Source organism: Physeter macrocephalus, chromosome 8 (genome assembly GCF_002837175.3).
Source record: "Physeter macrocephalus isolate SW-GA chromosome 8, ASM283717v5, whole genome shotgun sequence".
Lineage (NCBI taxonomy): Eukaryota > Metazoa > Chordata > Mammalia > Artiodactyla > Physeteridae > Physeter > Physeter macrocephalus.
Genome location: NC_041221.1, coordinates 78,678,515 through 78,705,117, shown reverse-complemented (window position 1 = coordinate 78,705,117; position 26,603 = coordinate 78,678,515). Strand labels below are relative to the sequence as shown.

General features: G+C 37.6%; 1 protein-coding gene across 1 annotated transcript in view; it reads left to right on the top strand.

Moving 5' to 3' along the window:
• TBCA (tubulin folding cofactor A) overlaps positions 1-8,109 on the top strand; it is a 101,396-nt gene extending 93,287 nt beyond the window's left edge. The window contains exons 3-4 of the mRNA XM_055086627.1: positions 5,621-5,707; positions 7,839-8,109. Coding sequence (XP_054942602.1) covers positions 5,621-5,707; positions 7,839-7,919 — 168 coding nt within the window. The 3' untranslated portion in view covers positions 7,920-8,109. The remainder of the gene's footprint in view (positions 1-5,620; positions 5,708-7,838) is intronic.
• The last annotated feature ends 18,494 nt before the right edge of the window (positions 8,110-26,603 follow it).

Below are 26,603 nucleotides of genomic sequence, written 5' to 3'. Positions count from 1 at the left end.
CTCCATACTGTTCTCCATAGTGGCTGTATCAATTTACATTATTCCCACCAGCAGTGCAAGAGGGTTCCCTTTTCTCCACACCCTCTCCAGCATTTATTGTTTCTAGAGTTTTTGATGATGGCCAATCTGACCGGTGTGAGATGATATCTCATTGTCGTTTTGATTTGCATTTCTCTAATGATTAATGATGTTGAGCATTCTTTCATGTGTTTGTTGGCGATCTGTATATCTTCTTTGGAGAAATGTCTATTTAGTTCTTCTGCCCATTTTTGGATTGGGTTGTTTGTTTTTTTGTTATTGAGCTGCAAGAGTTGCTTATAAATTTTGGATATTAATCCTTTGTCAGTTGCTTCGTTTGCAAATATTTTCTCCCATTCTGAGGGTTGTCTTTTGGTCTTGTTTATGGTATCCTTTGCTGTGCAAAGGCTTTTAAGTTTCATTAGGTCCCATTTGTTTATTTTTGTTTTTATTTCCATTTCTCTAGGAGGTGGGTCAAAAAGGATCTTGCTGTGATTTATGTCATAGAGTGTTCTGCCTATGTTTTCCTTTAAGAGTTTTATAGTGTCTGGCGTTACATTTAGGTCTTTAATCCATTTTGACTTTATTTGTATAATTCTCTTAATTGCTGAATTAGATTTGCTAATATTTTGTTGCAGACTTTTGCATCTAAGCTTATGGGAGATAATGGTCTGCAGTTTACCTTTTTTTTATACTGTATTTGTTAGGTTGGGAAGTGTTCTCTCTTTTTTTTACTTGAAAGATTTATGTAAAATTGGTGTTAAGTGTTTAAATATTTGATAAGATTGTCCAGTGGAAGCATCTGGGCTTGGAGAGTTCTTTCTCAAGAACTTTTAAATTACAGATCCAATTTCTTTAATAATTATAGAACTGTTCAGTTTATCAGTTGAGTTTTGGTGGTTTGTAGTTTTCAAGGAATTGGCCCATTTCTTCTAAGTGGTTGAATTTATGAGCATTATGAACAATATTATAAAATTACTTTCAGTATATTTTCTCCTTTTGTTGGTTGTGGGGTCTGTATTGACATTCTGTATTTTGTTACTGATACTGGTGATTTGTGCCTTCTTACTCTGTATTTGTCAGTCTTAATTAGAGGTTTATCAATTGTTTTTCCAAAATAAAGCTCTTTGTTTCACTGCTTTTTTTTCCTCTGTTCTTTTCCTGTTTTTAATTTCATTGATTTCTGATTGTGTATTTATTCTTTCCTTTCTTCTGCTTGTTTTAGGTTTCTTTTGCTCTTCTTTTTCTAGGTTCATGAAGTAAAAACTTAGATTTTTAATTTGAGATCTTTCCTCTTTTCTAATCTAAGCAGTTAGTGCTCTAAATTTCGCTCTCAGCACTGCTTTAGCTGAATCTCACAAAAGTTGACATGTTGTATTTTCATTTTCATTTATTATGTATTTGTCTGCTCCCTTTGAGACTTCCTTGTTGACCCATCAGTTATTTAGAAGTATGTTTAATTTCTAAGTGTTTAAAGGTTCTCCTGCTATCTTTCTATTATTGATTTCTAATTTTATTCCATTATAGTCAGACATGTTCTGTGTGTTATTTCAATACGTTTAAATTTGTTGAGGTTTTTGTTTGTTTTGTGTTTGTTGGGTTTTGATCCAGAATATAGTGTACTGCAGAGAATGTTTCATGAGTGCTTGAAAAGTGTTTGTATTAATCTTTCATAGGTAGAGTGTTCTATAAATGTCAGTTAGATCTTTTGGTTGATGGTGTTACTCATTTCTTTTATATCTTTGCTGATTTTTTTCCTCTAGTACCTCTGTCAGTTGCTAAGAGTGGCATATAGAAATCCTCAACTGTATTTGTGGATTTGTTTGTCTCTCCTTTTAGCTTTATCATTTCTTGTTTTATGTATTTTGAAGCTCTTTTGTTTAGTGTGTACACATTTAGGATCACTGTGTTTTCTTGGTGGATTGATCATTTTAATATCCCTCTGTGCCCCTCATAATTTTTTGCTCTTAAGTCTATTTTAGCCAATATTAATATAGCCAGTAGTGCTCTTTTTTTAATGTTTGCATGATGTATTGTTTTTCCATCCTTTTTTTTAACCTGTATTTCATTATTTTGAAATTAGTTTCTTGTAGACTGGTTTTCAGCTGGTAAATTTAGACCATTCATATTTAAGTAATTATTGATGTGTCAGGGCTTAGAGCCCAGATTATTTTTGACTCATAGAATTCTTCTTACATCCTTAACCATTCATCAGTAACCACAAAACACAAGTCAAATGAATTTCTTTCTTTCTTTTTCTTTTTTTCTTCACGGCATGGTGACTGGGTCCTAAGAGAAGTGTTTCCCAAAAGTGATCAATCTAAGAGGCCCATGTGGAAGCTACAAGGCTTCTTAAGACCCAGCTTCAGGTCTTCAGTCCCAGAATGCCATTTCTGCCACATTCTGTTGGTCACACAGTGCCAGACCAAATTCAGTGTGGGAGGTGACTGCACAAGGGTAGGAATACAAGGCGGTGAGGATCATTGGAAGCTGTGTTGGATACTGACTGCCACTACCACTAATTCACATGCTAGAGTTGAAATCAGAATCATGGACTATAACTCACCTGTTAACTAGGTAATCACTTTGGGATTCAGCTTTATCATTTGTAGGCTGAGGAGGCTGGACTAGATGACCACTTATGTCCCTTCTGACTTTATAATTCTCTATTTCTCAGAGTATCTTTATATCTTTTTTCCCCAGCTTTATTGAGGTATAATTAAAATTGTATATATTTAAGGTATGTAGCTTGATGGTTTGATATGCATATACATAGTGAAATAAATATTCACCATGTTCAAGCTACTTAACATATCCATCACCTCACATAGTTACTGTTTTCTTTCTTTCTTTCATCAAATGGATTTCTTAACTTGTTTATTATCATATTACCATTTTGCCACCATGTAAAAGGAAAGACTTAACCATTGTTCCAGTAATCTCTGAACTACTCTAGATCTCAGTTTGACAAACTAATGCAGTTACCATTGGTTCCAGAAGCAGCAAGTATCTAATATTAGAGTGTCTATAGATTATTATAGGTATAGCCAGGCCTGGGTGAATGATCTGTATCACTAAAGAAGCTAGAAACCTTATCCCAGTTGATCAGTACCAGAAGGACTTGACATTGGCTAGATTATTTCACACACTCTTCTTTCTGAAAAAATAAAGATCTGCCAATAAGGCTTTTCCTTTCCAATGTATATATGTTTTGATTATTTTAAAAATTGATCATATTTTAGGTCAGTAGTTTATTCATTGCTATAATGAGCCTTGCTAAGCCTCCCCCAACATCAGTTTTACCTGAATAACTTGCCCCCCAAAAATCATAACTTGTTTTAAAAACAGTAAGATATCAGTAGGACTGCATCTTGTTGTGTTCTCCTGAGTTCCTTGTACCTGCATATCCGTGCCAAGATTCTTACTTAACCTCAGTCCTGTCATAGTAAGCACTAGAATGAACTGACAGTTTATCCAGATATTTTAAACAGAGACCCCATTCATTCGAATGACTCCTTCCCAAGGGGAACACTTTGAATGATAATACTTTTTTAGTTTATTTAGGTATTTTGAAGGGTGTCTTTACTGTATAATCACACCTTATATACTGTCTTTTTAAATTATTCCTGACAGTTGTAAGTCATTGTAGGAAGGTGAAGTATATGATTTATGGCCTTGATTAAGATGTGGTTTATGGATTCCAAATCATAGTTACCACTGTACTGTATGCCTTTGGCTCCCTGTGGCATGATCTTCTTGAAGCAGTGTTAAGTGTTTATTTTCATGTTTATTCTCCCATATGGATTGGAGGATGAGACCTTCTCTTTTTCATCTTTATATCCCCTATACCTGGCATCCTGCAAATACATAGTAAGCTTATTGTATGAAATGAGGCTGGTGTATGAGACAGACTGAGCTTTGGCTCTACTTAAGTCAGAGTCCTGTTTTGATAGACTAATTGAGTTTTGCTCTGTAATAATGGATAGAACAATAATGACTAGAAATTATTTTGGACAACATTGTTTAAAGTTCATTTCAGTGACAACACTAAAGCTTGCCAAACAAATTTTACAAGTGTACATTTTGGCTTATCATGTGTTTGACCAAATTCTTTATATTCATTTCATCTTGTTTAATTCCTATAAGCTATTTTCAAGTGGAGTCCATAGGGGAGGAAATATGCATCACTTACCCAATGAAATGTCCCTGTCACTGATTTTTCACATGTATTCAAACTAACCAGTTATACAAAAATAAATTAGTGGCAGTGATTGAATATTTAGGCATAGTATGAATAGCTGTAAAATAAAGTCATGATCCTGTGTTTGAAATTTTCAACATGTGCCTTATTAGTAAAAGAATTACAAGTTCAGCAATAGATTGCACCTGAGAAAAGAGATGTGGATAGAGTGCATCCTTGTATATTATAATTTTGATTTTTATTTACATTGTGCAACTATGACAAAACTTTTGGGAAAAGGAAGAGGTAATGGGATTTATTAAAGTTTCTATTAGAATGTAGTATGATTACCATTAAATTATGTCTTTTATTTTTATGTGAGCTAGGTAATAAAGCTTCTAGGTTAAAGTTTAGATATTGCACTCATTTAACCAAAGGTATTTGACCAAACATTACTTTTTGGAAATAAATGTTTTAATGATCACTGTGTCTCTTTCTGAGACTAGTTTAAGGAAATAAAGCTTCCTACTTCCTTAGGAAAAAGACTTTTTTGAGGTCCGACATCTGACACTAATGTATTTACCCTCTTATTGATTGGGTTTCCCAGTCATCTCTTTGATTTTTTTTCTTTTTCTATGATTTGATATGTTACAGTCCTTCTTCAAACGATGGATTTTTAAGTCTAGAAATATCCTCCAAAATAAAGATTCCTGTTTTTAATTCTGTAGTGTCTGTCTTCAGGAGGAATAGACAGAAGTAGAAGTTCACATTGAGAGGGGTGCCAGGTTGGTAATTTGGATCAAACTGCATGGGGAGAATAATCTCTCTCCGAAAATGAAGCACAAGGATAAGTAATAACTTTTTATGCATGATAAGCATCAAAAATATGAGCCTGCTGGTCTTTGCTTTTCATTTTTCTTTACCTCTGTCTTTCAGTAAGAACCTCCTGCAGTGTGCGCACGATGTGATCAATAACTCAATAACTTTTTTCATGCAGTAATTATCTCCGTGTGATATTATCTGAACACTGTTTTTCTTTATTACTCAAAAGATGCAGGAGATATTTATATAACCAGCTGATCCCATTTTGGATAAAGGTGCTTTGTGACAGCAGGAGAAATAGTTTATTTTAAATAGCCTTTTAAAATAAATGCTCTATGAAAAGCTTTTCAAGTTAATTTTTGCTTAGCATGAGAAGGTGATTACCAAAAAGGTTTAGATGTAAAACTTGTACTTTATATATTTTACATTATGATAGTCAATCTTTCTAACTAAACACAATTAAAATTAAAATATTGAACAATTTAACATAACAGTAATTTTTTTCTGATTCCTCTAAATCATTTTATATATTTTCAGAGGTATGAGCTAAATGCGTAAGTTCTACCATTTCTGCACGTCTCACAGAGATTCTCATTATAGGCAGAGATCCTACAAGAGTCCCGGATGATGATCCCAGATTGCCAGCGCAGGTTGGAAGCTGCATATACTGATCTTCTGCAGTTATTAGTAAGTAATACTTATCTGTCTTATGTTTCAATTTTTTTTCAATCTAATACACGAAAGGCCAAAATTTTAAATGTTTAACGCTGAAAGCTAGTTGGTGACATTTTGTTTACTTGCTCAGTGTACCAGTTTATTTTAAAATAATTGATGGAGTTTAAGTGGTGTTTTAAGTTATACCTCCAGAAAAGTACTGTGTCTAACATGTTTATTCATTTGAACTTAGTTAATTAAATATATTTGAGTTATCATGGTAGGTATTCATAGTACTAATACTGCCCAGCAATATCTTGAATGATTTGGTTTTCACACATAAAGATCTTTTTTGACACATGAAAGGTGAGTAGTCTGTTTGAAATTTTAAAAGATCCAAATGTTTCAAATGAATTTGGTCTGTTTTAAAAAGGATTTGGAATTCTTTCCAATTCAAACCTAAATCGATTTGAGAGAGTAAAGAAAACCCTGTACAGTAATATTTAGGCAGTCCTCTCATATTAACTTGGAGCTGTATAACACTCTTATCATACTTGCTGGTATAAATGTCTTGTGATACAGTGGCAGAATCATTTTAAAAAGGGTTCTAAGAAAAATGCAAAGTCATCTTCTTTTTTATTTCTTAATAGAGATAAAAGCATAACACTATATACCAGGCGGTTATTATTGCTGTTTGATGATAATTTGATGAATTCTATCATTTCCTTTATTAACCTCATTTTATGTTTCTAGTTCTTGAGCTAATATTAATTACCAGCTACATAGCTGTCTCCTGATTCATAGTTGTTCCCTATATAACAAAAATAGTGTGAGGCTTTTTCAGTATGATCATGTATATGTATTCTTGGAAAGAGAATGAGATTTGTTTTCCCACCAAAATAACGTTAGGACTAAATCTGTAGAAAAAAAAGAGAGAAATACTTACATTTTACTTTACTTTTGACACAGAACTCATATTTATATATAGGAACCTTTTAAAGGCAGGAAAACTCTCTTTAAAGCCAAAAATGAAGCTATGGTTAAAAGATAGATGAAAGCAGGAAATAATTACTCTATTAAAATATTACCCAAAACAAAAGCATCATTTGTATTTCCTGAAAATTGAAATGCTTTTTTCTCTCATGAATGTAGTAGCTGAGAAAGTAATAGAAACTGCTTGAAAAAAATAATATCGTCTTTGGATGATATATTTGTGAGGATATATTCAGCAACGTCTGTACCCTCAAAGAGCTTATATTTTCTGACAGAGAACAAAGACATAGTTTAGGTGTAATACAGAAGTTTAAGAAATTCTTACTTGTAGTCTGAATTAAGCAAATCCTCAGTCTTTTTTGCTTTAAAATTTCATATTAAATACATACACACACACACACTTCCCTCTGCCCTGTATCCATCTTGTACTGCCTTGACTTGCTATCGCTTTATTTATTTATTAAAAAATCAAAATTTGCTACGCATAGTAGCTTAGGTGATATTATTTCATTTCTCTGTTACTGTTACAATATGTTAGTAAAAGTTTTCTGTGTAAAATACCAAGGAAAGACTCAATCTTTAATTGAGTCTTTAATCAGAAAATGAAAGCTGTCAGGCTGTTTCCTTGTAGTAGCATATATAATACTCAATACCAAGCAGACAGTTCACTTTTCTGATTCAAAGATTGTACTTAACTCTGGTGTGACACCAGTACCCTTCTTTGTCATTGTGAGTAGTTGGAGCATTATTTTGGTCTGAATGTCATCATATATGTAACACACTAGTAAATAATTTTTTACTTTTAGTGTGTTATTAATAATAATAACTCCATTTGTATGGTGATGTGTTGACAAAGTGAGAATACAGTGTTTTCAATTTTTTTCTGATGTTTTAATTTAACGCCAGTAGCTTTAGATGACCATGTTTTTCACTTATTGTATGAGTATATACAATGAAACAAAACCAAACCTGTTATTTCTTCCCTTACCTGTAATGAAAGAACAGAATTGTTCTTCAGAAATCTGTGGAATTATACTATATTTAGGTGAGGCTTGGGATCCTTTTTGTTTTAATTTTTGAGCTGCTTATGTTGATGGTTTGTAATATCTGAGTAATTAAAGTACTGAAGTTCAAGAAGGATAAACCTAATTTTTATTATATTTAATTTCAGGAGAGTGAAAAAGACTTGGAAGAAGCTGAGGAATATAAGGAGGCACGTTTAGTACTGGATTCAGTGAAGTTAGAAGCCTGAAGGTTTTCTATACAGGGTGTTTTTTTGCATTAAGTCCTGGGATCCATTCCACAATTCATTATTTTTGACCACTGCTATGTGTTCAAGTAGTATGAGAATGTGATTCTTTTTATGCAGTGCATATGTTTTTCTTTGCCTGATTTAATGTGTCAAATAAATGAGTTCATCTAATAAAATTGCTTCTTTCATACTTTACAGCGTATTTTAATGAACCTTTTATCATTAAGTCATAGCCATTTTTGACAGAGAATTAAAATCTGTTAGGTCCTAGTTAAAGTCTAGATATTTTGCTGCTTAAGCGTGGATTAAGTTAAAAATAGGTTACTTTTTTTTTTAAGATAAAAATCCAAATTTTGAATATTTTATTCTGAGTAGGATACAACTCCCAGGTAAGAAAGAAAGAACCTCTCTGTGGATACAGCCTTACATATTTATTTCTTCACAGTGAAAGTCCAACATTTCCATCACTATGAACTAATGAGAAACATATAAATCTTTTTCCAGAAAGTCAGATCTATACAGAAAACATCAGCCATTTAGATCTTCAAGAATAAGATTCTTATGAACAATAAAGAATTGAATTGTATTTTAAAGGAATAATGGCTGTTGCCAGTGGTGTGCTGGGAAATGTTTAATGGCTTTTCAAAATGAGAAGGGAACCTCTGGTTTGTAGCTTTTGCTGATTTCTGTAGTGTAAATACTCCCGCTGTGACTGATTTCAAGCGACTAACGTGACATCAGCCAAACAGAGCTGGGAAGATACAAATCAGCTATAGCATGCACTGGCCATAGCCAAACTTGGATTGTCTTGATTGACGAGAAAAGGGTATTGTTGCATCACAAAGCTTTTCCCAGTACTACTGTAAATCCATAACCTAATCATTTGAGTTTATTTCCCCAAAATAAATGACTTTAGTTTTCTTATATTTCTAGAAAATGTATATGAGCCTTATGTCACCACCCTAACATGAGCCATGATCTAATGAACCAAACTAGTAATAATAACATTTAAACTTTAAAGCTCATAACTGAAAAAATAAGAGAACTTGAATTTTTGCTGCTATAAAATACATACTTGTAGTATGGTGGGTCTGATTTTGGAAATTGCAAGTGATGACTAGAAACTATAACATTTCTTGAATCTGTCAAAAAGATCAAAGAGAAAAATAATACTGTTCTTTCCTAATGTTATTTCTGAAGGCTACTCTTTTAAAGCACAGAATGTATCATTTATAAAATAAAACTTTTACACATTCAGAAAATTACTTCATCAGAGAATAACATATCTGAAGCATTTCTAAATTGAAATGTCATCATTTAAAAACATATTACAGGGCTTCCCTGGTGGCGCAGTGGTTGAGAGTTCGCCTGCCGATGCAGGGGACACGGGTTCGTTCCCCTGTCCGGGAAGATCCCACATGCCGCGGAGCGGCTGGGCCCGTGAGCCATGGCCGCTGAGCCTGCGCGTCCGGAGCCTGTGCTCCGCAACGGGAGAGGCCACAACAGTGAGAGGCCCGCGTTCCGCAAAACAAACAAACAAACAAACAAAAAACGTATTACAGGGATAGAGAGGGTGGGAGGGAGTCGCAAGAGGGAGGAGATACGGGGATATATGTATATGTATAGCTGATTCAGTTTGTTATAGAGCAGAAACTAACAACACCATTGTAAAGCAATTATACTCCAATAAAGATGTTTAAAAAAATAAAACATGTGCCATTTTTAAAGTATTTGAGGTAGAAGAGGGGACAAGTGAGGAAATAAAAATTATAATTACAATGTAAAATGGTATACTAAGGTTCACTATTAGAGATTTGAGTACCAGGAGAATTGAACTCTTCAGATTTAGATTATTTTGTGGTTGGTATTAAGAACAGAACAGGTGGGCCTTTTCTGGTTTGGGGCTAATTTTTTTGTTTTTGGCATATTGAGTTTCTGCCAAATACACAAATATCATATATATTCATAGTAAATGGTTTCCTTATCAGTTAAAACTTGAAGAGAGCATATCTCGCTCCTGAGAAAAGTAATACTGAAGGGTAAGTTTTGCAGCCATGACCCAGATCTTGGTTACTGAAAAAATTATTGTCTTGCCAAAAAGCCTAAGAAAGAAGAAATCAACAAGGTAGATGAAAAGAAATATATCGTTAGAGAATTCCTATCTCAACTACTATAGATCTTATACTGGCTCTCTCCAGGTATTGATGAGAAGCAGCAAGAAGCTTAACATTCTGGGAAGGCTTTTTCCTGAGAATTTTGACACATTCCACTTGTTTTTGTGGCCAAGAGGCACATTAAGAACAGTTATAATCGATTTAGCATTAATTTGTTTTTAAGCTTTTATTTAGAACCTTACATTGTGTAACAATAAGTAGAAATTCCCTAAAGTAATGTTGCCCTTTTTCTCCCTGTACCAGTACCTGACCCCCATTAACATACAGCAGTTGCTCAATTAACATTTGTAGAATAAATGAAAAGCAAAAACATGTCTAACTTCTAGAATGAGACAAAGAATGCTGTGAAGGATTCCATCTCATCACAAACAAAAAACATTTAATACAATGCTTTTCAAACTGTTGTGACCACAAAGCACGATAAGAAACAGTTTTGATTGTGACCCAGTGCATATATATATGGGGGTCCATATATACATAAAATAATAAGCATCCTTAATATGTACAATTCCTCAGATGTTTTCTATTCTCTTTCATCTGCTATTGGGTTGTGAAAAACACTACCTTAATATAATAATTAAAGTAATATTTATAAAATTTATATAAAATTATCATATATAAACTCATATAGATATATATACCATATAGATATATATAAACTTCTTTGATATATAGCTATCAACTTAGGTCTCAGAGCAGTTGTCTCAGTGAATGTGTACAAATTTACACACATTGCAGGCATGAAGTATCATGGTAATATGTAATCAGTTAACATTTGTTAGGTGCCCTTAGTCCTTGCACAGACCAATACAATGGCAACCATAGATTAGACAGGCAAAACAAAGACAAGTGGCAGAATCAAGTAGTAAGCCTAATTTTGCTGGGTTTTTTTTGTATAGCAAAGGTCACATCATTTCTAAGTAAGTAAGAATGTACATAGGATAAACAGACATAATATATGGAATGAGTAAATTGACCAAATCCAGGCTGATTTTAATGCCATTGAAAGGATTCCCAAGTTTCAGCATTTTCACTTGGACATGTCTAATAGGGATTCAGTCCTAGTAAATCAAAGTACTCTCCCAAAGTCCTGGAGCTTTCTGGCTGGGTTTTGGGGACATTTACATTTTGGATGAGTATTAACATCTCAAGAACTAATTGTCCTTCCTTTATTCTATTTTGTACCATCTGGATAAGTCATGTAAACAGCTACTTGGGAGGATTAAAAAAAAGTGATAAGCAAGTGTTTATGAGTAATGAAAGCTGCTTATAGCAATATACTGAAATGTTCATTTCATTTTTGAATTTCTGGTGAGGAACAATCAAAGCCTAATATTTAAAAATTGTCTCTATGCCTGTACCTGTGCACTGAATCACTTCCAAATTGAGCAGTCAAACCTGGTTAATCTAAATTACTTTGCAAACTTCATTACATTACTTGGCTTTTTAAAAATCCTATCAAGTTTAATAAGGACATATCCTACAGCTGGTTATCACTTTAATCTTATTATTTGGTCATTTAAGTAAACCAAGGACAGATTAATCCTTTCCTTGATGGTGAGTTAGGGCCTTTAAATGTCAGTGTAAACTTGATAGTATGTGAGCCAGAGCTGTGAAGCATTTGACATTAAAGGGTTAATCAGATCATTTAGTCCTTGAGACTCCTTCGAGTGCTTTAGCTGGAAAGAAATTGAATGGTTTAGAAATGGTGCAGTATTAAACAAGTTTTAAGTATTAGAGTACTTGAAATTTTCAAGAGTGCTTCTATATTGCACTTCACTATTAGTCTTATTGCTCTTATGAGAGGTATGTGTTCATGTATTAGACTGTTGCACAGAAAGCTATGATTAATTTATGTCACAGTAGATCTACACCCTTCTTATATTTTTTGTGCTTTCTGTTGACTGTTGGATAGGTGACAAGGTGCTTTCAAAGTCTTGGGGGCAATATATGTCACCAAAGGTTAATATTTTTAATGCTCAAAAAGACTTTTCAAATTAATAAGAAAAAATTCCTAGTACAAAAGATAAAGGATGAAAACACAGAGTTCACAAAAGAATAAGTGCGAATGAATGGGGTTTTTTTAAAGATGAATACCTGTTGACTAGGTATGATAAAGTACTAGCCAATTAGCTTAGATAAAAGGATGAAATAAATAAATTGGAAAAGAGGCATTATTTATATGATATGCAGTTGATAAGGTATGTATTGATACCAGGAAAACACAAGGACGTGATCTGTAAAATAATTAGAAGCATTGAGGAAATTAAAGTGGGTAGCTGCAAAATGAATATATAAAACTGTAATGGGTTGAATTATGTGCTCCAAAAAGATACATTGAAATCCTAACCCCCAGTACCTCAGAATATGACCTTATTTGGAAGTAGGGTCCTTGCAGATTTCATCAGTTAAGATGAGGTCACACTAGTGAGTAGGGTAGGCCCTTAATCTAGTATGACCGATGTGCTAATAAGACAACTTGAAGAAACAGAGAGAAGGCCACACGACAACATAGGCAGAGGGTGGAGTTATGCAGCTGCAAGCCAAGGAATAGCAAGGTGGCACCGGAAGATATGAGAAGGCATGGAATAGATTCTCCCTTAGATTCCTGGAGTGAGTGTGGCTCTACCAACACCTTGATTCAGACTGCTAGCCTCCAGAACTATGAGATAATAAATTCTGTTGTTTTAAGGCACTTAGTTTGTGGTACCTTGTTACAGCAGTCTTAAAAAATGAATACATAGAACCCAAAAGCTTTTCTATATGCCAGCAATAACCAAACAATGGAAAAATAAATCCCTAAGAAGAGTCATAGAAGATGACATTTTAAAAAATGACTTGTACTACATATGGAAAGTTGATATTGTCAAAATGAGGTTTCACCCTATGTCCATCTGTAAATTCAATGAAATACAACATGGTTTGGAGAGAGGAGGGGAATGTTAGGAAATGATTCTAAAATGCAATTTAAACAAATTTTAACAGGAAAGAATATCTGGGAGGGGGATATGAAAAAATAGTAATGAGGGGAAACTAGCTCTGCTCAATATTAAAATTTATCAAGTTGTGATAATTAAATGTATGGTAAAAAATAGAAAATCAAAGAGAATAGAGTCCAGAAGCAAACCCAAATATATATATATATATAAATTTAGTATATGATAAAGGATATTTCAGACTTATCAGAAAGATAGATTATTCAATAAATCATATTGGGATAACCAGCTAATCATTTGAAGGAAAAATAAAGCTGGATTTCTATTTAACCTCTAACACCAAAGTAAATGTCAACAGAGTCAAAAATTTTAATATAAAAAGAAAAAAAAGTTGGTGAAACTAATAGATTAACAGTTTTTAATTGATACTATGCAGTAAGAGTATAGGGAAATAGAAAATCTAATACGCTGTTGGTGAGAACATTTTAAAGATGGCAATTCTCCACAAATTAATATATAAATGTAATGTCACAATTATCAAAATAGAGAGAAATAAATGGTGAGACTATGCTAGAAAATCTTGAAAATTGAGAATTGCTAAGGGGTAGAGGGGATAAGTGTAGCAGGTACTGCAGTTGGATATTGAAACTTAAAATTACTGCATTTAAAACAGTGAAACCAGGGCTTCCCTCGTGGCGCAGTGGTTGAGAGTTCGCCTGCCGATGCAGGGGATGCGGGTTCGTGCCCCGGTCCAGGAGGGTCCCGCATAACGCGGAGCGGCTGGGCCCGTGAGCCATGGCCGCTGAGCCTGTGCGTCCAGAGCCTGTGCTCTGCAATGGGAGAGGCCCCAACAGTGAGAGGCCCGCGTACCGCCAAAAAAAAACAAAAAAACACAGTGAAACCAGCACATTAAACTGTCAGTCAGTATAATAGACTAGAAAACCCAAACCCACCGTAAGTATGTGTATCAATACATAAGTAACTGACAGAGGTGGCATCTCGAGTTAGTGGTAAAAGGATGGATAATATATAAATGGAATTAGGAAAGTCTGAGAAAAATAAAAATTGATTTCTATCTCATTCCACACAATAAAATACAGCTTAAATAGATTAAAGAATTAAACTTACATAACAAGCATTTCTTGAGCCTGTACTATTAGGCACTATTTTGAAGCTAGGATGCCATGGTGAGCAAGACAGAGATCTCTGCTCTTGAGGAGCATACAACTCATGGACATTGACAATAAGTAAACAAGAAAATAGCAGTAATGTGTTCTGTGCATAGAATTAACATTAAATGATGTGCTAGAGAACAATTGGGTGACCAGGGAGGGCTTCCTGAGAGGTGACATTTGAGCTGAGCTCTGTATCAGAAAATCATATTCCAAGCAAAAAGGAACAACTAGTGTGAAACCCAAGACAAAAAGGTGCTAGGTGTATTCTAAGAAAAGAACTAGTGGGGCAGGAGCCAAGTGAGTGATGGGGAAAGTAGTAGAAGAATTTGTGGGGCTTTGTAAGCTAAGGAAAGAAATTAAGGTTTTATTCTAACGAGAGTCCACCAAGATTTTAACCTAGGGAGTGACATGTTTTAATTATATTGTTTAAAAATCTTGTTTTGTAGAGACTGAGTCATACGAAGCAAACCAGCTTCTCCCCGGACTTCCCAAGCGTGCAGATCTCCCAGCAGGCTGCTGACAGCGCCCCCAGCTGGGCAGATTCCAGGGAGAAGAGCACAGCTGGCGTCTTCTCCTCCCCACTGAGGGATGTGGCTGTCAGCCCCACAGCCTACCTTCCCCATCAGAAAACCCTGAGGAGATGTAAAGCAGGGCCTCTCTAGGTGCTCTCATGGGTGGCCTCCTTTTTAAAGATTTAAGGTGTGAGTATCCTAGACGTGGTCACTCAGCCTTGGGCTGGCCTTGGGATGTCTGTGGCCTGCTCTTCAGAGACTTAGCTCAGCCTCGCAGGGCAGCTGACACCACTGCCCCGATTCCTCCACCCTCCCCTCCCTCCAGAGCCTTGGCAGAACATAGTTTAGTGTTCAGGTTAATTCCAGTTAGGGGTTGCTCTCTTCTGAATATCCACCTTTCACATCCACTTTCACCAAAGACAGAGATATGGACATCCCAGGGGTGGTGGGAAAATTATGATTTAGAGCCAAAGCTGCATGCTTCTGTCAGGGGAAAGGCTACATTGAAAATGAAAGTATTGCATTGTTTATAAATAGGGAATTTAGCAAACTGTGTGGAGAGGAAATAGCTGGGCCTCTAGACAAAATAAGAGCAGTAGCCGCAAGCTGATTTGTAACACGGGCACAGAATTAGAACCTATTCTTCATCCATTCATGACACAGCCATGCACTCAGCACCTGCTGGGTGCCAGGCACCATGCTAGGCTCTGGGAATGCAAAGTTGAGAAGCTCATGATCCGATAACTAATCCTTACAGTGTAGGGGGACCAAGTGCTGTTATAAAGATCAATGTGATATTGAGATTTATAATAAGAAATACATATTCAGAAACAAAGTCATAGAAAAAGAGATCAGATTTGTGGTTACCAGAGATGAAGGAGGGTGGGAGGTAGGGGTGGGGGAAGGGAGAATTGGATAAGGACAGTCAAAGGTACAAGCTTCTAGTTTATAAGATAAATGAGTGCTGGTGATGTAATGTACAACATCATTAATATAACTAACATTGCTGTATGTTATATATGAAAGTTGAGAATATATCCTGGGAGTTCTCATCACAAAAAACAAAATGTTTCTATTTCTTTAATTTTGTACTTGTATGAGATGATGGATATTTACTGGATTTAGTGTGATGGTCACTTCATGAAGTATGTAAATCTCATGCTGTATATCATAAACATATACAGTGTTATATGTCAGTTATATCTCAATAAAACTGGAAGGGAAAAAAAACAATCATTGTTCTACCAAAAAAAGAAAGGTAGGAGGGAAGGGAGAGAGAGAGAAGGGAGGGAGGGAGGGAAAGAAAGAGAGAAGGAGAGAGAGAAAGAAAAAGAAAGAAAGAAAAGAGAGAAAGAGAGAGAGAGAAAGAAAGAGAGCAAGAGAAAGAAAAGAAAGAAAGAAAGAGAAAAAGAAAGAAAAAGAGAAAGAAAGGAAAAGAAAGGAAGGAGGGAGGGAGGAAGAAAGGAGGGAAGAAAGAAAAAGACATTTATTTGGTCTTCCTCCTGTTTCTGGCACAGAGCTCCTGAAACCCTTGAAATTTCCTAAGTGATAAGAGCGATAATATTCATAACAAGCCCCTTTCAATCACACCTGAGTTTGTGTTACTGCAGTGATTTTTGGAAGGCACAGACAGATGGGGCTGGTTGCCAGGGGAGCCAACTTTGTGATTGGAGGGTTGGAAATTTAGTCCCACCCCCTGACTTCCAGTGTGGTGAGAGGGGCTGAATGATTTAATCAATGATGCCTGTGTAAGGAAGCCTCCATAAAAACTCAATAGGAGAAAAAAAAAAAAACAACAAACTCAATAGGAGAGCGTTCTAGAGCTTCCAGGTTGGTGAGCTCTTGGAGGTTGAGGAGAAGGCATGGAAGCTCTGAGCACTTTTCCCATACCTTGCCCTATGCATCTCTTCCATCTGGCTGTTCTTGAGTTAGACCGTTTTACAATAAACCAGTAATGTGGTAAGTAAAATATTTCTCTTAGTTTTGTGAGCCACTCTAGCAAATTAATCAAACCCAAGGAAGGGGTTATTGGAACCTCCAATCTACAGTCGATTGGTAATAACCTGGGCTTGCAGTTGACCTCTGAAGTTCTGGGGTGGGGGCAGTCTTATAAGACTGAACCCATAACCTGTGGGATATAATGTTATCTCCAGGTAGATAGTAACAGAATTGAGTTGAATTGTAGGACACCCAGCTGGTATCGGAGAACTTCTTGGTGGTATGTGTGGGGGAACACACACATCGAAACTGGTGCCAGAATCGGAGTCATAGAAGGTCTTATTGGAGCCCAGAGGAAGGGACAAACAGAAACCTTTCAGTCTGGATTTTGTTTACTATACCACAACTATCCAAGTCATCTCAAGCAGGAAATAAAATGAAAAAACTGAAGAGAGTTTTCAGAAGAGCCCTGGATCACATAGCATGTGTTCAGCTGCCAGTAACAGAACACCTGACCAATACTGATTGAAGCAATAAAGGTGATCAAGAGTCCCACACAACTAGAAGTCCGGGAGTAGACGGTTCTGAGCTGAGAACAGCAGCTCAGTGATGTGATTTAGGGCTCAGGCTGTCTCGGTCTTTTTGGCTTTATCATTTTCAGCTGGTAGGTACTGTCTTCCCTCCGGTACCAGGATGGGTGCTGTCACCCTGGTAAGCAAGTCATTTAAATTTCCTGGGTCTCCATTTCTCCTCTATCAAAATGAGAGATGTGATTAGATGATGAGCAAGGTGCCCCTCCCTTTTTTTTCTTGGCTGTTAACTTTTTAAATTTAATTTTTATTTTATATTGGAGTATAATTTACAATGTTGTGTTAGTTTCAGGTGTACAGCTGATTCAATTATTTATACACATATATCCATTCTTTTTCAGATTCTTTTCCCATATACGTTATTACAGAATATTGAGTAGAGTTCCATGTGCTATACAGTAAGTCCTTGTTGGTTATGTATTTTATATATAGTAGTGTGTGTATGTAAATCCCAGACTCCTAATTTATCCCTCCCCCCCACATTTCCCCTTTGGTAACACACATTTGTTTCTGTGTCTGAGTCTGTTTCTGTTTTGTAAATAAGTTCATTTGTATCATTTTTTTTAGATTCCACATATAAGTGATACCATATGATATTTGTCTTTCTCTTTCTGACTTACTTCACTTAGTATGATAATCTCTAGGTCCATCCATGTTGCTGCAAATGGCATTATTTCATTCTTCACGGCTGAGGAATATTCCATTGTGTATATATACCACATCATCTTTATCCATTCATCTGTCAACGGACATTTAGGTTGCTTCCATGTCTTGGCTATTGTAAATAGTGCTGCAGGGCTTCCCTGGTGGTTTAGTGGTTAAGAATCCGCCTGCCAGTGCAGAGGACGCGGGTTCAAGCCCTGGTCTGGGAAGATCCCACATGCTGTGGAGCAACAAAGCCCATGCACCACTACTACTGAGCCTGCGCTCTAGAACCCATGAGCCACAACTACTGAGCCCACATACCACAACTACTGAGCCCACGCACCTAGAGCCCGTGCTCTGCAACAAGAGAAGCCACCACAATGAGAAGCCCGCGCACCGCAACAAAGAGTAGCCCCACTCACCACAACTAGAGAAAGCCCACGTGCAGCAACTAAGACCCAACACAGCCAAAAATAAATTAATTTTTAAAAATAGGGTTGCAATGAACATTGGGGTGCGTGTATCTTTTAGAATTACGGCTTTTTCTGGGTATATGCCTAAGAGTGGGATTGCTGGGTCATATGGCAGTTCTATTTTTAGTTTTTTAAGGAACCTCCGTACTGTTCTCCACAGTGGCTGTACCAGTTTGCATTCCCACCAACAGTGTAGGAGGGTTCCCTTTTCTCCACACCCTCTCCAGCATTTATTGTTTGTAGACTTTTCTTTTTTTTTTTTTTTTTTGTGGTACGCGGGCCTCTCACTGTTGTGGTCTCTCCCGTTGCAGAGCACAGGCTCCGGATGCGCAGGCTCAGCGGCCATGGCTCACGGACCCAGCCGCTCCGCGGCATGTGGGATCCTCCCGGACCGGGGCACGAACCCGAGTCCCCTGCATCGGCAGGCAGATTCTCAACCACTGCGCCACCAGGGAAGCCGTGTTTGTAGACATTTTGATGATGGCCATCCTAACTGGTGTGAGGTGATACCTCATTGTAGTTTTGATTTGCATTTCTCTAATAATTAGTGATGTTGAGCATATTTTCATGTGCTTTTCGGCCATCTGTATGCCTTTGGAGAAATGTCTATTAAGGTCTTCTGCCCAGTTAATAAAAAAATGGCCAAAGGCTGAGCTAGAGAGATAGAAAGTTATGAAGAAGCAGGCAATGAGGCAGAAGTGACATGACTCTTGGTAGGAGTAGGCCAGAGCTTATAAAAACAAAGGTTAGAAACACTCTGTATTTGCAAAAACACTCATTGTAGTATCATCATGGACGGACGTAGGCAAGGTAGAATGTATTGGTTAGAGGTAGCTTCCTCATATAGCCAGGAGTCTGGAGGTACAGTGAAGGGCTGAGACAGCCACTCAAGGAAGCCACCCAGGGTCCAGGCTCCCTGTCACTTCCTGTTCCACCAGCCTTTACCTGTGGCTTTTGTTCACGTGATAACAAGATCCACCTGCCTACAGGCACCGAGTCCAAGTCCCAAGCAGGAAGAAAGAGAAGGTGAAATGACAGAAGGCAAATTCCAGCTGACATTTCCCCTTTTTATCTGGGAGGCAGTAGCTTTCCTGGAAGTCCTACCTTATAGATTTCTGCTTACATTTCATTGACCAGAACTGGGCCACTTGGGTTTACCGCAAGAAGCAAGAGTTCTGGGAGAGATAATTGTTCTAGCATTTACATCGCTGCCTCAAGCAACACTGAGGTTCTACTGGTAAGGACGAACCCATATGTGAATGAATTCTATTTAGCAGTGTCCACCAGAGAGGGAAAAAGAAAATATGAGCTTGTCTCCTTCCGCTAGTTGAGACCAACCATATAAAGGATTTAGCAAAACGCTTAGTTTAGAGTATGTGTTCAAAAGAAAAGAAAGTTTGCTGCTGTTTCTGCTGCTACACCCACTACTAACGTTAATAAAACGTATTACTTCATCATCTTGGTTTTTCAGTCCCATTCATTCAACAAATGTTTATTGGACTTATACAATGTTCAGTCTTTAGGAGCTGGGGGTCGAGAAAGGGAATAAAATCTGATTCCTGCCTTCTAAGAGCTTACATCTGTGTAGCTAAATGCACGATAAATTGAGGGAAAAAGAAAAGCTTCAGCAGAGACAGCCTTGGAAGTTATTGGAAGTGGATGGAACTTGTGATCACGTGGGTCCACGTGAATCCCTCCTTTCACAGATGAGGAAAGTGGGAGCCCCCAGGGACATGATGGGCTGACTGCAGTCACCCTGCTCTCTGCACAGATAATCAGGCCTGAACCCAAGCCTCCTGATGCCCAAGCTGGTGCCCCTTCTATTACACTGCCCTGTTGGAAGTGATTTGAAAATGCAAAGCTGGATAAAGAGACTAGAATAACCTGCCCTTGCCCTTTGTGGGGGAGGGCGGGGGGGATGGTCATGCCATTTCACAGAAGTGTAGCCCTTGGCCCAGGAGGAAGCATGACCAGCAGGAAATTAACTGAACTCCCAGGATTGTGATGATGTGTGTGTGCTGGCATGAAAATGAAGGCCCCTCTGAGCTGCAGATAGGAGAATTCCTCTGGGTCAAGACTTTTATTCACTCTGTGGTTTTTAATTAGCAATCCTGATTTTCCCAAGGATTGCATTAGATCAGCAAATGTTTCTTGCACAACTCTCTACCCACTGATCTACTATTGGACAGCCCAGGTCACAAAAATGTAGATTAGATGAGGGAAAGAGCCATGAAATGTCATTCACAAATATTTTAAAGATGTTAAATGCACTCTGTTCACTACAATGACCACTATATTTGTTTAATTAAAGAATACTTTGTCCTGCTTGGCACAAAGTATAGCACTAGCTTTTGCAGGGGTTTTTTTTTTGGTTGTTGTTGTTGTTGTTGTTTAAATGATGAAGTTAATGAAAATCACAGACTGTCTGCCTGTAGAAACAAAGTCACATCTGGAAAAAACTGCACTAGTAATTAAATGGCATTTAATGTGACTAATATCAAAAGAATAGGTTTTTCTCCCCCCTAGCATTAGGGATGCAGAATTCAAGCTTCTGAGCTGGTCTATTATAATAGTTTTGAGTCAGTAGGTGTTTAGAAGTCATTCTGATATTTATGAAGAAAAACCCCCAGTGAGCCATAGAAGGGAAAAAAAAAAGGACAAGATCTGCGCAGTTTGAATTTTGAAAACTGGCATAAATTTGACAGGTTTTTATTTTTCCTAAGCATTCAGTGTTTCAGTTCAATGAAATAAAGGCCTCTTGTTTCCCATACCAATCAAGTGACCTCCTGCCTCGCTGTAATTACTGGTAAACTTCAGTATGCAAGCTAAAAGACCACCTAATTAAAAAGTATAATTAATTTACATAGATCATTCAAAATGGCTAGATTAGATAGCTTATGGAGATAATGTAAAACTCTTTGAGATGCTTTTATTGGCTTCTTTCCCTGCTGTTCCTCAGGTTCTGAGAATTTTCATGGGAATGAGTTTATCAAAGTGGGAAGGGCTTCAAGGTGATAGTTTTAGCTAATCACTGCTAAACATTTAAAGCTTTGCAATTATTTTTATCAATTACCCAAGTATAAAACAACCAGAAAAGATGGCCTTATCTTCCTGCTTGGTTTTGAGTGGCCTAATGTTATTAGTGAATATTTATTAAGTGCCTATTGAGTGCTAGATGCCACTCAAAACACACAGTTATTTTAGAGCTTGCCATGATTAGCAATGACTCCTCTCTCTGGGCTAGACAGCACTTTGATTCTTCTGATCACAGTGAGATGGCTGCAGGACCCAAAAGAAAGATACTGGCCAAAGGGTTTCTCTCTCCCTTTACTCACAATTCACAATGCCAAGAAATGTCCTCTATCATCTACTCTTCAGTATAAACAGTGTTGGACTCCAGAGCTTGAGCAGGCCCCTGGGTGACAACCAGGCAGCTGTTCAATGGTGAGATATATAGGAGAGTTCTTCTTTCCATGGTGCAGAAAGTGTGGCCCTGAGGTGATATCCAGTTGTAAACTTCTTTCCTTTTACCTGAGTTACAAAGGAAGAAGTTTCTCCCCAATTTATATATGGAGGCAAGATATCAGAAAATTAATCCTGCAGGGGACTTCCCTGGTGGCGTGGTGGTTGAGAATCCACCTGCCAATGCAGGGGACATGGGTTCAAGCCCTGGTCCGGGAAGAACCCACATGATGCAGAGCAAATAAGCCCGTGTGCCACAACTACTGAGCCTGTGCTCTAGAGCCTGTGAGCCACAACTACTGAGCCCGTGTGCCACAACTACTGAAGCCCATGTGCCTAGAGCCCGTGCTCTGCAACAAGAGAAGCCACCACAATGAGAAGCCCACGCACCACAACAAAGAGTAGCCCCCGCTTGCCACAACTAGAGAAAGCCCGCACGCGGCAACGAAGACCAAACACAGTCAAAAATAAATAAATAAAATAAATAAATTAATATTAAAAAAATTAATCCAGCAGGGCTTCTAAACAAAGATGCTACAAACAATAGCTCTGTTAATACAGCCTGTTTTGTGGGGGAGAAGTTCAGGGACCTTGGCAGCACCTTGCCAAAGAACAATAGATACATCACCACCCTTTTAAAATTTCATCTGCTTCTCCTAGGAAGGAAAAATTGTCATGGTGTCAGATGATCTTGGCCTAACTCTACAGAGTTAACCTGAGTGCATCTCATAACAAGAGCAAATGCCAATATTTTTCTCAATATACTTCACATGGTATGTCATTGTGAGATGAACTCTATTAAGTCCTTAGTATTTGGGGGCTTTGAGTCATTTGAAAAGGAATCTTCCCCTCTCCATGAGATAAGATGTTGTATTATTCGTGTTGGGACCTGAATTCTATAGCTTGACTGCTTATATTGATTAAATGAGTAGCTCCTAAAATTTCACCTTTCTGTTCTGTGTAAACATAATCCAAGTTCCACTTCTCTTTCCACCTCCCTCAGTTTCCTCATTACTATGCTTCAGATAATTGCATCATAATTAAGCATCTCAAGACTTTGACACAATCAGTTAGAATAATAGCAAACATTATTTAACATAGAGGTTCTCAAAATTGCTGCATGTAAAAATTTCCTGCGAAGTTTGGGGGAAAAATATCCATATGCACAAGCTGCCTCCCAGACCAATTAAATCAGAATCTCTGGGAGGAAGGACCCAGGTAACAAGATTATTTCTTGTGTGACTGAGCAATAAAAGCTTCTTGTTATATGCCTCTGAGTTTTGAGATGGTTTGTTATGAAACATTACTGTGATTGCAGCTCTCTGATACACCCACTCATTTGTTCCTTTATTCTTGAAATACTGATTGAGCACCTACTATGTCCCAGGGGCTTGCTAGTACTAGGGATGCAGTGGAAAACAAGAATGGCCAAGATCCTTGCCCTAGTGCAGTTTATGATCTTGTGCTAAACGAAAAACAAATAATCAAACACATAACTATATCATTTCAGGTATCAATTAGAGCTGTGGTGACAAATACTTCCATAGCAATGTGAGATCAAGAAAAACAAAGTATATCCATACCCCGTATCTTACTCAGGATAAATTCCAAATAGATTAAAGACTTCAATTTTTAAAATGAAGAAACCATGGGAGACCCAGAAGCCAAAGAAGAAAAGATTGATAAACCAGACTACATAATGCTATTGATATAAACAAGTATAGTTGATTTACAATGTTGTGTTAGTTTCAGGTATACAGCAAAGTGATTCAGATATATATATATATATATATATATTTTTTTTTTTTTCAGATTCTTTTCCCATATAAGTTATTACAGGATACTGAGTATAGTTCCCTCTGCTATACAGTAGGTCCTTGTTGTTTATCTGTTTTATATATAGCAGTGTGCATGTGATGGTTCTTAAATATAAGAAAAAACACTCCACATGTAATAATAGAAATGCATAGTAAAACTGCACTGCGATACCATTATTCACTCATCAGATTGGCAAAGATCCAGGAATTTGATAACATGCTGGTTGGCCAGGGTGTGGGAAAATAGGCATTGTCATATGTTGCTGGTAGAAGTATAAATTGGCCCAACTTCTATGGATGGCAATTTGCTATAAACACTTTGTGCCTGTGCTTCCTTTCCACTTCTAGGAATTTATTCTACAGATACATTTGTATGTGTATGAAATGATGTGGCATTTTTAATGGCAAAAGATTGGAAATAACCTAAATGTTCATCAATAGGGGATGGGTTAAATGAATTATGGCACATCCATGCAAGGGAATACTATGTAGTTGCAGAAAAGAATGAGAAGACTCTTTATATACTGATGTGGAAAGACATCTAAATTACGCTGTTAAGTAAAAATAAAATACAAGGTGTGAAATAGTGTATATAAGTACGCTACCATTTGATAAAAAAGCACATAAAAAGATAAATACATGATACATACATAAATAGACAGTGAGTGAAAAAAGTTTAAAGGAATATAGAGACATATATACAAATATTTGTATATGCTTAAACTATGTTAGGGAGCATACACAAAAGACAAGTAATTTTTGTTGCCTGTGGGAAAAGGAACTGGGTAGCTTTGGGACATGAGCAAAAAAGAGACTTTTCACTGTTTGCCTTTCTCTAACTTTAGAATTCTAAACCATATATTTATCTACAAAATTAAACTTTTTAATACCAAAAATGCAGTATAAATGTGTTTGTAATTAAATACATTTAAAATCTGAAAGAAAATGTTTAGAGGACAGACTGTGCAGCGTAGACAGGACTGATGAGACAGGCTCTTCAGGGAAGGACTTGCTGCAGGGGTGACATTTGGTAAAGAGCTGAATGAAGTGAGGGAGTGAGTTCTGGGACTGCTTGGGGTGGGGTGGGGGGAAAGCATTTCAGGCAGAAAAAAAGCCAATGCAGAGGCCCTGAGGGGGATGCCTGGGATTCGGAGCAGCAGAGGAGAAGCCGGTGTGTCTAGAGTGAAGTGAGAGGGGAGAGTGTTTGGAGATGTGGTCTGAAAGGGGCCACAGCTCTGGCACGCGGTCCCTGTAAGTTATGGCAGGGGTCTGGGGTTGATTGTTTGTGATGGGAAGACATTAGAGGTTTTGAGCAGAAGGGTGACCTAATCAGCCTTCCATCCCCCTCTAGGCCAGGAGTAGCCTGAGGGAGGTAAGGGCAGAGGTAGGGAGAGGAGAAAGGAGGCTACTCAAGGTGTATGGTGCTGGCTTGGACATTCGGTGGTGAGGGTGGTAAGAAATGGGCGGATCTGGGGATATATTTTGAAAGTAGAGCCGAGATTTGCGCTGCATTGGATGAGTTGAGAATGACTTCAATTCTTTTGGCTTGAGCAACTGGGTGAATATTTAGTGAGTACCTATTGAATGCTGAGCACAAAACAGACATGGCCCTGCCCTCATGGAGTGCAATGGGAGAGACAGACAGTAAACCAGCATGTACTTAGAAAACTCAGTAATGACACTGGGAGAGAGCGTCAAGGCTTTAACAGGGTGCTGAGATGGAGGGTAACCACAGAGAGGAAAGGGTGAATTTATTTTATTTTATTTTTATTTATTTTTTTAAATTGAAGTATAGTTGATTTATGATGTGTTAATTTCTGCTGTACAGCAAAGTGATTCAGTTATACATATATACACATTCTTTATCATATCCTTTTCCATTATGGGTTATCATAGGATATTGAATATAGTTCTCTGTGTTATACAGCAGGACGTTGTTGTTTATGCATTCCATATATAATAGCTTACATCTGCTAACCCCAACTTCCCACTCCGTCCCTCCCCCCAGGAAAGGGCCAATTTAGAAGGTTAAGGAGATCTGAAATCTGAGAAGCAGCTATGTGAAGGATGGGGGAGGAACATTCAGGACAAAGGGAGCAGCAGGGGGAAAAGCCTTGAACCAGAGGGACAATTGTTTTATAAATTTTCACAAGGCCAACAGGGCTGGTGTGTACCAAGGGGCGGTAGGGAGACGGGTGATGATGCTATAACTGCCTAGGATAGGGAGGAGCTTTAGTGTGTGTGTGTTTATTTCGGAAAAGCAATGGGGTTTAAAGTTTTGTGATTTGATACACACCTGGCCTCAGGATTCTGGAAACAAAGGAGGCAGGCATGGTTTCCTGCCAAGATGTGGCCTAAACAGATTTGGTGCTGGTTACTGCATTATTGCACCAGCTCGCTCCTTTCTTTCCTTCTAAAATTGGGTCCCCAGTCTTTTCTTTTTTTTTTTGGTTTTCAGATAAATTTTTTTTTAACATCTTTATTGGAGTATAATTGCTCTGCAATGGTGTGTTAGTTTCTACTTTACAACAGAGTGAATCAGCAATATGTATACATATATCCCCATATCCCCTCCCTCTCGCGTCTCCCTCCCACCCTCCCTATCCCACCCCTCTAGGTGCTCACAAAGCACCCAGCTGATCTCCCTGGGCTACAGTTTCTACTTTACAACAGAGTGAATCAGCAATACGTATACATATATCCCCATATCCCCTCCCTCTCGCGTCTCCCTCCCACCCTCCCTATCCCACCCCTCTAGGTGCTCACAAAGCACCCAGCTGATCTCCCTGGGCTACGCGGCTGCTTCCCTGCTTCCCGCTAGCTATCTATTTTACATTTGGTAGTGTATATATGTCCATGCCACTCTCTCACTTCGTCCCAGCTTACCCTTCCCCCTCCCCGTGTCCTCAAGTCCATTCTCTACGTCTGCGTCTTTATTCCTGTCCTGCCCCTAGGTTCTTCA